Raw genomic sequence first — 12606 nt, 5'->3', positions numbered from 1 at the left:
CTCATTGTCTATTAAAAGAAAGTCCTTCCAAATCAGAATCCATTCAAAAAAGCATTTTGTAATAGACTTGTTGTATCTTTATTTGTAAATTCTCATAGTAGGCAACAATTCTGTAAAAAAAGTGTGTTACAGCACGACTAAAGCCTTTCTCTTCTTTTTTTATTCTAATTTTCTAACAAGAAGAGCAGCAGAAGAATCCTAAATTTAGATGCGGACTAGGGCACCAGATACTCGCAATTAATTCCATCTTTAATCACACCCAGAGAAAGTATAAACAAAATTAAATCATTGTAAAGATGGATAATAAACAAAATTAAATCATTGTAAAGATGGATAAAGTATAAACAAAATTAAATCATTGTAAAGATGGATAAAGGTCGTCTACGTCTGCAAACCCTTTGTGTTATGGAAAAAATTGAAGTTGTAAATAAAATTGTTGTCTATGGAGTCAAATGCTCTTTCATATTAAAGTTCTGCAAATAGTTTATATTTCGCTTCATACAGGATTTAGATACACAGGGTCAGCTCGCGTCCCTTCTGCATGGACAAAAATTTTTCTGCGCATTCAAAATATTATTCAAGGAATATAAAAAGGGTCTGATGGCTCTGGTTCATTTTCTAAATAGTTTAAGTTATAAAATATTGGAGATCCTACCATATCATAGGTCGTATCATCAATACTTATGTCGTCCAAAATTGCAACATCTCCGGTGGTTGTAGTATCACTGTCGCCTTGAATTGGTCCTGGAAGGTTGTGCTGCCAATCGTGAATTTCATCAACGCAAGGCAACGAGGCGAGTTTGGAAGCCATGTTGTTTAAAACTCGGTCCGAAGTACTCGAAAAAGAGCTTGCAGGTGCTGATGCATTTTTATCTAGAATGCTCAATGCATCAGATACAGGATCTTCGATTCTATAATTATCAACACTAACACCACCATCATCACTGGCGTTACATTCTGCTAACTCTGGAGGAAGTGTCTCCAACAAATCTAGGCAATTTAAAGGTGTTGTGAGCGTTTCAGCAATATCTAGCCAAGCTGATGTGTCTAGTGCTGTTGATATATTATTTCCCTGACAATTTGATGTAGGGCGGCAAATAGCACTTTCATTGTTGGCAGTAGCACCACCATCGCCAGTGCCCTTAGATGACATTGATTGCATAATTTGACAAGCTCTTAGGGGATCAACACATTGCAATGTCGTGACCCTGGAGGCTAACTTATTGAGTAGCAGAGCTGAAGCTGAGGTAGACCTTGATGTCGGCTGTTGCAGCGTTGGTTCAGATTCTTGCTTTGTTGCACTTTCAGTATGAACCATGGGCGGCTCCGCATTGCCCATGGTGCTGGAATTTCTGCTGGATGAGCCAGGTGTGGTGCCAACAGGCTTTTGAGTCACCGGATCTATACTCATAGTTGCTAAGCGTTTCTTTAAATGAGCGTTCCAATAGTTCTTAATCTCATTATCTGTCCTCTTTGGTAAGTGCCTGGCTATTGCTGCCCACCTTGAGGAAAAAGATACATGCATATGTGAGATTGATGACAAGAACCCATAAGAGCAACAGTTTACTACTAAATTTCTATAAGCCATAATTAATCTCTTAAAGGACAAAAAGCGCATGCTCAGTGCTGATTCAGGAGTACTCTCGAGGATCTCAGTCTTCAGTCATGCTCATGCATGCTTGACAGGTGGAAAAAACAAAAGTACAAAACAAAAAGTCAAAAATCTGCTTGACTGCATCTCATCATTTTTAACAATCCATTTTCTAGCTCCTCTATCTTCTCTCTCTTGGTTTTTTTTTTTTTTAATTTGTTGGAGACTAATTAAGCACGACAAAGTAAAGAAATTATACATACACACGTACATATATATAATATTATAGAGAAAGCTATGGTTAAAATAATGAATTCATTTAATAACATTATATCTCCAGTTTTAGGTCCATGTACAACAAGAATATAATACTTTGTGTTGTCATTAGAAAGCTTTTGGATAACCTGTTGCCTAGTGCAGCATGAAGTTCAATGATGGTTTGATCGTCCTCGGAGGTGAAGTCTCCTCTCTTAATACCAGGTCTAAGATAATTTGCCCACCTCAGCCTACAGCTCTTCCCACATCTCTGAAGACCTGGAACAAAGAACATGATCAGTTTCCATAAAATAAAGACTTGATGCCAAAACTTAAGCCATGAAATTAAAAAAAAAAAGAGAAGACCTAACCAGCTTTTTCGGGCAGGGAACGCCAGCCTCCTTCGCCATGTTTTTGTATGTAAGCTATGAGCTTCTGATCTTCTTCAGCTGTCCAGGGTCCTTTCTTCAAACCCTCTGCAGTGCAGAATGGAGTCCTTCCCATTCTGAAATAACAAAGAAACTAATGTGATTTTATGTAACAAAATTAATAATATAAATTATTTCTCAATTGAAATGTTTCCTGCTCCTGAGCAAGCAGCTAGGTATATATATATATATATATGATTTACAAGACTGTGATTAAAGAAAAGGTTGACCATGACGGAACTGCCTTCACATTGGAGTTGTTACTGAAGAGACAAAGATAAAAGGGGAATTTTAACAATATATATACAATAAACACGAACACGTTTCACAGTAAACACGTGCACGTGTAAAACCATAGACTAGGCCCTCATTGATTTACATCCACAAGACCTTGTTGTATATGCTTTCCCGACCTATTCTAATAAAGAAATAATTAAATATGTAAACACGAAAAATATTTACGTAATTTGAAAACCAATAGCTACGTAATTATATATGATAAAAACTTCAATAAAATTTTGTTTAACAAAAGTTTATCTGAATAAAATACTTAATTATCTTATTCGAAAAAACAATATTCGAACTCAAATATCTAAGTCTTTGCGTAAAAAATATGCATGTGCCTAATCAATGCTCTAGTGCGATACATTACGCGTTGAGTTTCACGGTCCCATCAAATTTTACAAATTCATGTGAACGCACCCTCGCAAACCTTAACCACCTATAACTTGGACTTTTCAGTCACAGTTGTTTAAAATAGAAGGGCGAGAGGTTTAAGACTGGACACTGTAACACTGCCATGATTTGGTCTGAAAAGATGGGTGCATTTCTCTCTAGGAGCTTCCATGCATGTGTTCGGATTCAATTGGACCCATATCTGTTTTGGCTTTTTTTTGTAGCAGTTACTTCGATTCATGATCGGTCGGCAGAAAAGTGAAAGCCCTGCAACTAATTTATCTTTCTTGTTTCCCCCCGTTTTTCTACTTAAAGAACAAAACAGGGTACTCCGGTTCTGCTAGTAATTAAACAGTAGGGTAGTTTTGATTCTTCTCTCAGTTAAAATGGATAAACTTGGAAGACAAGAGTGTCCCTATTTTTAGAGTAATTGAAAAATAACAAGCTAGATTGTGAAAAATGTGACAGAGTTGCAGCAAATTAGTTTGATAAATGTCTCCCTAGGATCCTTGTATTTATTTGGAGAGAAGAGAAGCTAAATCTAATTAAGTAATAACATAAAAAATTATTTTATATTCACACGATAAAATTTTCAAACTTCACAATTGGATTAAATGATTGATATATGTCCAATTAAGATATGTTTATTTAAATTAATTAATTAAAAAATGGACATCTGATACTTATTTAATTCTATTTATAGAGTTCTAAAATTTCATCATAAATATATAAAATAATAATTTTTAAATGAAATTCCTTTTAACAACAAAATGATTGATGTGTTTTCAAACTAGATCTTAAAATTACACCTGAGCATTTGACTCATTGGTTAGTGTATAATCCCCTTGTTTAAAAAGTATGGTTCGAATCCTCTCTCCCCTAATTATAAAAAAAAAAAAACTAGATCTTAAAATTCTAATTTAATGTAATGGGTGAGGAAGAATAACCTATTTTATAATGTAATTCAAAATCATTGCTATAGGGGAAAATGCAACTTTGGGTGCTATACACTTTTGGGGTTTTTGGTAGTTTAGTTTCAGTTTTTTTTTGGGTTAATATTTATAAGTGCCTGTGTGGCTTAATTTATTTTTAGCTTATTTATTTTTTAAAAATAAAAGCTGAATCAAACAGTATTTTGTAAGAAGTTCTTAAAAAAATAATTTTTTTTTTAAAAAACAAAACTTAAAAAAAAAGAGCATAAAAAAAAGTTCCAAATAAGAGCTTTCTCTTCTCTTTTTTTTTTTAGAAAACACTCCAGCTTTTAAGAGAGTTATTTTTTTTCAAAAAAATCCTCTTTCCAAAAATGCCTCCTGTAAAGCCTGACCTTATAAAATACTTGTCATGACATGCATATAATGGATAGCATGTTTGCATGTTAGGAAAGCTCCAAAAATCGTTAAAAGCCGATAGTGTACTTAATAGTATAACTAAGTTGAACTAAGCTTCAAACTAGATCAAATATAGAATTTAAGGTGAAATTGAGAATTTTAAACTCCCAGAATGACTTAAAATGGTGATTTGGAGTTCGAGGATCGAATTGGAGTCAAATTGAAAATTTCGCTATCTAGGGGCAAAATGGTAATTTTGCCACTCGAGAACAAAATGGAAATTTTTTTGAAAGATTTTGATCATAATTGACTTATTGGAGTATAATTTGAGGTTGAGAAGTGAAAACTTGTAATCTCAATATTTTTCGGAGCATAGGGGTAAAATGATAATTTTGCCACTCTAGGGGTAAAATCGTAATTTTCCACCACCAGGACACTTGTCCAGCACATTGTCTTCCCTTATCTTCATTTTGACCTTTGACTAATCATGTGGTGGAGAATGGAAGCATAGTTATTAAAGTATAAAAAAAAAAGAAAAATGGCCTAATAAGCATGTGACATGTGTCAAGTAAGGATATTTTATTATTTTTCATAAAAATAAGCCCATATTTATCCCATTTTCTCTTCATGTGGCCGGCCATAGTAAGAACAAAGAGAGGAAAGGAAAAACACAAAACCTAGGTGGGAAAACTAAAGAAAAAGTGTGGGATTTCAAGGAATCAAGCAATCAAAGGTAAAATTTCTTGATTTTGACTTGTGATATACCTTTCCCATACATTTCTCCTTATTTTTTATGATTAAATTTCATGTTTTCATGGTGAATTCATGGCTGACCAAATGGGTATGGAGAGAGAATGAAGTTGGATTGATTTGATTCTAAGCTATGTTAGTGTTTTTAGTTAATTTAGCATATTTAGAAACAAAACAACAAGAAAAAAATTCATTTTCTCCCATTACCCATAAGAGGCCGAAATTTCTAGGGAGAATATTGAGGCTGAAATTGATGATATTTTATGATATTTTGGTGATATTTGATGTTTGGTGAGGCTAGAAATTAAATGGAAAATTTTGGTGTGAAAATCTGAATTTTTGCTCAATGTATAGACATGTTTGATTATTGACCCGGGACTGATAAATTAAATTTCATTCATAGTCACTGAGGTAATTTAGGTATAATTGGAGTGTAGAAAGTGAAAAGAATTGATTTGAAGTTAAATTAGAGATTTTAGCCGATTAGACCAAGTATAGTGTGACTTAGGTTGAATATTACATTTAAGCAATTAATCATACATTTTGCATTCCATATCATGCATTAGTAGTCTAAATTAGTTTAATTTCAATTTAGTACCAATGTGGTGAATTTCTCGATTTTGTACTGTGTCAAGGTGGTGAGTCCTCCAGTAAAGGCAAGGGAATTGTACCCGAGACTAGTAGTCTGAGTTTTTCGAAAATCCCCACTCTAGACATTGTGAGTAACCTTACCATCATTTTAATTATCTAAAGTATGTTTTTATTCGGTATCTCTTGATGTTTGGATTGTTTTATTTTACCCTTACAGGCTGGGTAGTATTATATTAGCTCTGTCATGCTGTTAAAATTTTATTATATGGTGGGTTTAGCTTGCTGCAGTGGGCGAGTTCTGTGGACCAGCCTATTAGAGGCGCACGAAATCCGGATATAAATATGTACCTCGGTCGGAGAAGAGCGTAGGGTATCTCTTGAGGTATGGTTAGAGTCCACGTCACGCCGAACCACCTCGTGACGATTAACTCTGCTAACGCCAAGGAACGGCTGTGTTTTTTAAACTAAAAATATATTTTCGTGTATACGAAATTTTTACAACCTTGACGGACTCGGTAAGATGCCTCGGCCAAGGTATCCCTGAGAATGATTTTGGGAAGAGCCAAGTTTTTTTTAAAATGCTCATAAGCCATGTTGACTATTTAAATGAAATGAATACTTATGTTATGAAAAACTTATTTGGATGAAATGTTTTAATAGTCTCCTTTTACTCGGACTTTAGATCTTTTGAATGATGTTTGTTTACTCACTGAGATTTTATAATCTCATCAACCTCCTTTCCCTCCATTTCAGGCTCAGATTAGACTGTAGATAGCTGATCTCATCGAGGACTACCGTTGGGTTTGTATTCTTCAAACTGTAGGTTTATAGTCCTCTTTACTTTTGTTTATTCGGGGGCCCACTTATTATTGTAAATTAAATTAAATACTTTGGCTTACTGTATTACAATATGTATGAATTTATTTAACTTTTACGCTACAAAAATTATTTACGTATAACTCTAAAAATATTATTTTATAAGAAAATAAAATATTTTACTTAACATTTCTTTTATTTTCTTATTATATCCAAATAATCGAAATTTCATTTTAAATGAAGATTTTAGACTTTAAAACTCACTTTTGATTATGAATTATATGTTTTGTACTCGTATATAACATTTTAGCCGGTTTCAAAATTTTTGGGGAAAAATGACTAAAATACTCTTGTGAGACGAAAATTATTATTTCATTTGTTTTGAGTTGAAAACAGCTTAAAATCTTCTAGAGCATGACTTCGGCAACGGTTACTCACGGGGGAAATGAGATACTGATATTAAGCCTTGCGGGGTCCCGATTGACATTTTGGGAAATGAGTGTCAATTTGGGTACCGCGACAGTTGTCACGGGCTCGAGAGGAATACCAGGTCGAGACAATTCGATTCGTATAAGAGCTTTTGGTTTTAAAGATAAGAGTTTTTGGTTTTAAAGTGGTTTAAAAAAAATTTACAATATCAGAGTGGCCCCGGATTAAGTTAGGTTAGGTTGAATAGAATGCATGCATATGCATATAGAGCCTAAGGTTCCCTAAACTTGCTCGTTTTCTCTTATAGATTATTATGCCTCTTCGATGTGGACGCCCACCTCTTACTAGATCGGTTGGGAGGGGAAGAGGTCGTTCCCAACGTCGTCAACTAAATGCAGTACGAGAAGAATCGACTGCGTCTACCATTTGGGCAGCACTTGCTGCTGAGCAAGCTGAGACTTCTCCACATCCTACACATCTTCCGCCACCTATTGGTATTCCTGCCATGCCTACTGAGGCAGCATAGGCATTGGCAGCATTCTTTACCGCAATGGCTGGTCAAGCTCAGATTGGTCAGGCTCCACCTATAGTGCCTTTAGCTATTCTTTCAGTTTCGCCTGTACAGAATGTATCCATTTTCAAGAAGCTGAAGGAGGCTAGACATTGGGTTGTGTTTCTTTCACGGGTGAGTTGGATGCCACCGTGGCAAAAGACTGGATTAATCAGGTTTCGGAGACACTCTCTGATTTGAGGTTGGATGATGATATGAAGCTAATGGTGGCTACGAGATTGCTAGAGAAGAGGGCTCGTACCTGGTAGAATTCGGTGAAGTCTCGTTCCACTACTCCTCAGACATGGTCTGACTTTCTCAAGGAATTCAATGGTCAGTATTTCACTTATTTCCATAAGAAAGAAAAGAAGAGAGAATTTTTGAGCTTGAAATAAGGAAATCTAACAGTAGAGGAGTACGAGACTCGTTTTAACGAGTTGATGTTATATGTCCCGAATCTGGTGAAATTTGAGCAAGATCAGGCCAATTATTTTGAGAAAGGGCTCCGTAATGAGATTAAAGAGCAGATGACAGTGACGGGTAGGGAGTCACATAAAGAGGTGGTACAAATGGCTTTATAGGCTAAGAAACTCGCGATTGAGAATAGGAGGATTCGAACCGAGGTTGCAAAAAGGAGTAGTCTGGGTATATCTTCTAGTCAGCCAGTAAAAAGAGGCAAAGACTCATCTGCTTCAAGGAGTACTACCTTTGTTTTGGTGACATCTCCTCGACCTCCATTTTCATAGACACAGCATAGGCCTCCAAGATTTAATAGATCTGATATGACTACTTCTGGGAAGAGTTCTGGAGGTTCTAATAGATGTAGGAAGTGTGGGAAGAATCATGTTGGGCAGTGTAAGGCACCGGTACGATGTTATCATTGTGGTCAATCAAGTCACTTTAGGAGTGATTGCCCACAGCTGAGACGGGCTGTTACAACTGCTCCATCTCCACCAGCTCGTACGGATATACAGAAGAGAGATCCTTCTGGGTTACCATCGAGGTAGGGAGTGGCTATACAGTCTGGTGTAGAGAGTAACACCCCGACATATCCACCTTCGAGACCACAGACTCGTACCTCGACAAGAGTTTTCGCTGTGACGGAAGATGAGGCACGAGTCTGACTTGGAGCAGTGACAGGTACTATGTCTTTATTTGATAAAGATGCTTATGTTTTAATAGATTCTGGCTCAGATAAGTCGTATGTGAGCACGGCATTTGCATCAATTTTTGATAGAAACCTATCACCATTAGAGGAAGAAATTGCAGTTCACACCCATTTAGGAGAAAAACTAGTTAGAAACAGTTGCTATAGAGACTGTGGGGTAAGGGTAGGTGAGGAAGAATTTAGGGGAGACTTGATTCCTCTAGAAATCCAAGATTTCGATTTGATATTGGGTATGGACTAGTTAACTGCACATCGGGCGAATGTGGATTGTTTTAGGAAAGAAGTTGTTCTTTGAAATTCAGAGGGAACAGAGATTGTATTTACAAGGGAACGTCGAGTATTACCATCTTGTGTAATCTCGACCATTAAAGCTTTGAAACTAATGCAGAAATGGTATCTAGCTTATTTGGCTCACGTGATCGATACTTCAAAGAGGGAACCTAAGTTAGAAGATGACCCAATAGTAAGTGAGTTTCTTGATATATTTCCTGATGATTTACCGGGACTACCTCCTGATCGAGAGCTTGAGTTCTCTATTGATTTTTTTTCGGGTACAGCACCTATTTCTATCCCTTCGTATTGAATGGCTCCTGTAGAGTTGAAGGAACTGAATGCCCAATTGCAAGATTTGGTGGATAAGAATTTTATTCGCCCTAGCACTTTTCCTTGGGGAGCACCAGTCCTATTTGTAAAGAAGAAGGATGACACTCTTCGATTGTGTATCGATTACCGTCAGTTGAACCTAGTGACCATCAAGAATAAATACCCTTTACCCTGGATTGATGATCTTTTTGATCAGTTACGAGGTGCTATGGTGTTCTCTAAGATTGATTTGAGGTCTAGGTATTATCAGTTGAAGATTAAGGAGCAGGATGTTCCCAAGACTGCTTTTAGGACGCGTTATGGGCATTATGAGTTTTTGGTGATACCGTTTGGTTTGACTAATACCCCGACAACTTTTATGGATCTTATGAACAGGGTGTTCCATCCATACTTGGATAAGTTTGTGATAGTATTCATAGATGACATCCTGGTATATTCGAAGAATGATGATGAACATGCTGCCCATTTGCGCATTGTGTTGTAAACTTTGCGCGAGAGACAACTTTATGGCAAGTTCTCTAAATGTGAGTTCTGGTTAAAGGAAATGGTTTTCTTGGGACATGTGGTGTCCGGAGCTAGAATTTATGTCGATCCCAAGAAGATTGAGGCAATCTTACAATTGGAGTAACCGAGAACGGTAATTGAGATTCGCAATTTCCTTAGCTTAGCTGGTTATTATCGAAGGTTTGTTTAGGGATTTTCATTGATAGCAACTCCTCTGACTCGTTTGACTCGTAAAGGAGTTAAGTTTGAGTGGGATGATGTTTGTGAGAATCGATTTCAAGAACTAAAGAACCGGTTAACCTCCGCTCCCATTTTAACACTTCCTGTTAATGGAAAAGAATTTATGGTGTACAGTGATGCATCTAAGTTGGGATTAGGGTGTGTGTTGTTGCAGGATGAGAAAGTAATAGCTTATGTTTCCCGGCAGTTGAAGAAGCATGAGACGAATTACCTTACTCATGACTTGGAGTTAGCAGCAGTAGTCTTCGCATTGAAGATTTAGAGACATTATTTATATGGTGAGCGTTGTCAGATTTTTATTGATCATACGAGTTTGAAATATTTGCTCACCTAGAAAGAGCTTAACTTGAGACAGAGACAATGGTTGGAGTTGATTAAGGATTTCGACTTGGTAATTGATTATCATCTTGGAAAGGCAAATGTTGTAGCGGATGCTTTAAGTCGTAAATCCTCGTATTCATTAGCAGTACTTCAAAGTTCTTATTTTTCGATGTTACTTGAGATGAAATCTCTAGGGATCTAGTTGAATAATGGTGAGGATGGAACCCTACTTGCTAGTTTCGTTGTGAGACCTTCATTGTTGAATCATATAAGAGAATTACAGAAATCCGATAATTGGTTGAAGCAGGAAGTTCAAAAGCTGCAAGATGGAGAAATTAGTGAGTTTAGACTCAGTGATGATGGTACTTTGATGCTTATAGACCGAATTTATGTCCTTAAGGATGATCAGTTGAGATGAGCTATTTTGGAGGAAGCTTATTCTTCCGCCTATGCTTTACATCTCGGAAGCACCAAGATGTATCGGACTATTAAAGAAAGTTATTGGTGGTCGGGTATGAAACGAGACATAGCAGAGTTTGTAGCGAAATGTCTCACATGACAACAGATCAAGGCGGAGCATAAAAAATCGTCAGGTACTCTTCAGCCTTTACCGATTCCTGAATGGAAGTGGGAACACGTGACTATGGACTTTGTATTGGGTTTTTCGCGGACACAGAGTGGGAAAGATGCTATTTGGGTGATTGTTGATAGATTGACTAAGTTCGCCCATTTCTTGGCTATCCATAGCACGTATTCTATTGAGAAACTAGCAAAACTTTATATAGATGAGATTGTGAGGATACACGGAGTTTCAGTTTCTATTGTGTCAGATCGAGACCCTCAATTTACTTCTCGATTTTGGTCAAAATTTCAGGAAGCTTTCGAAACTAAATTGAGATTTAGTACTGCCTTTCATCCGTAAATAGATGGTCAATCTGAGAGAACTATTCAGACTCTAGAAGATATGCTATGAGCTTGTGTCATTGACTTTATTGGGAGTTGGGACAGACATTTTTCATTGGTAGAGTTCGCGTATAATAACAGTTTTCGGTCTAGTATTGGGATGGCACCATACGAGGCTTTGTATGAAAGGAAGTGTCGAACTCCACTCTGTTTGGATGAAGTGAGAGAGAGGAAATTGTTTAATGTGGAATTTATTGATATGACAAATGACTAGGTCAAGATTATTCGAGAGCGATTAAAGACAGCTCAATATAGGTAAAAGAATTATTCTAATAAACGAAGGAAAGATTTGGAGTTTGAAGTCAATGATAAAGTTTTTCTTAAGGTTTCTCCTTGGAAAGGTAATAATTTGAAAATTTCAAGTATTAAATCTTATTAGATTACACTATTGTGATAATTTGTGGTATTTATTGGATAATGAAAGGTGTGATTCGATTCGCGAAGCGGGGAAAGCTTAATCTGAGATATATTGGACCCTTCCGTATCATTGAAAGGATTGGGCCAGTGGCTTACAGACTTGAATTACCCCTGGAGTTAGATCGGATTCATAATGTCTTCCACGTCTCGATGTTGAAAAATTATGTTCCCGATCTTTCCCATATTCTAGAGACACCTCCAATTGAGTTGCATGAAGATTTGAAGTTCGAGGTGCAGCCGGTATGTATTCTAGATCGAAAGGATCGAGTGTTGAGGAACAAAAGCATTCCAATGGTGAAAGTATTGTGGAAGAATGCTTGAATGGAGGAGATAACGTGGGAAGTCGAGCACCAGATGAGAAGCCAATACCCATATCTTTTTGTCGAGTCCGGTAAGTGAAATTTTGAGGTCAAAATTTTATTTTAAGGGAGGTAGTGCTGTAAAGCTTGACCTTATAAAATACTTGTCATGACATGCATGTGATGGATAACATGTTTGCATGCTAGGAAAGCCCCGAAAATCGTTAAAAGCCGGTAGTGTACTTAATAGTATAACTAAGTTGAATTAAGCTTCAAACTAGATCAAATAGAGAATTTAAGGTGAAATTGAGAATTTTAAAGTCCCAGAATGACTTAAAATGGTGATTCGGAGTTCGAGGATTGAATTGGAGTTAAATTGGAAATTTCGCTATCTAGGGGTAAAATGGTAATTTTGCCACTCGAGGACAAAATAAGAATTTTTTTTGAAAGATTTTGATCATATTTGACTTATTGGAGTATAATTTGAGGTTGAAAAGTGAAAAATTGTAATGCTGGTATTTTTCGGAGCATAGGGGTAAAATGGTAATTTTGCCACCTTAGGGGCAAAATCGTAATTTTCTACCACCAGGACACTTGTCCAGCACATGGTCTTCCCTTATCCTCATTTTGACCTTTGACTAATCATGTGGTGGAGAATGGAAGCATAATTATTAAAGT

The 12606-nt window shown here is 36.5% G+C and overlaps 1 protein-coding gene across 1 annotated transcript; it reads right to left on the bottom strand.

The window, feature by feature from the left end:
- Positions 1-460: 460 nt before the first annotated feature.
- LOC18604738 (uncharacterized) lies at positions 461-2370 on the bottom strand. Its single transcript, XM_018117071.2, has 3 exons — positions 2218-2370; positions 1996-2125; positions 461-1502 (listed from the first exon to the last, which is right to left on the bottom strand). The coding sequence occupies exons 1-3, from the start codon at positions 2348-2350 to the stop codon at positions 578-580; spliced, it is 1188 nt and encodes a 395-aa protein (XP_017972560.1). The 5' UTR covers positions 2351-2370; the 3' UTR covers positions 461-577.
- Positions 2371-12606: the final 10236 nt, after the last annotated feature.

This window comes from Theobroma cacao, chromosome 3 (genome assembly GCF_053813885.1).
Source record: "Theobroma cacao isolate CCN51 chromosome 3, ASM5381388v1, whole genome shotgun sequence".
Taxonomy (NCBI): domain Eukaryota; kingdom Viridiplantae; phylum Streptophyta; class Magnoliopsida; order Malvales; family Malvaceae; genus Theobroma; species Theobroma cacao.
The sequence above is the reverse complement of the archived record's forward strand: the minus strand, read 5'-3'. Positions and strand labels throughout refer to the sequence as shown.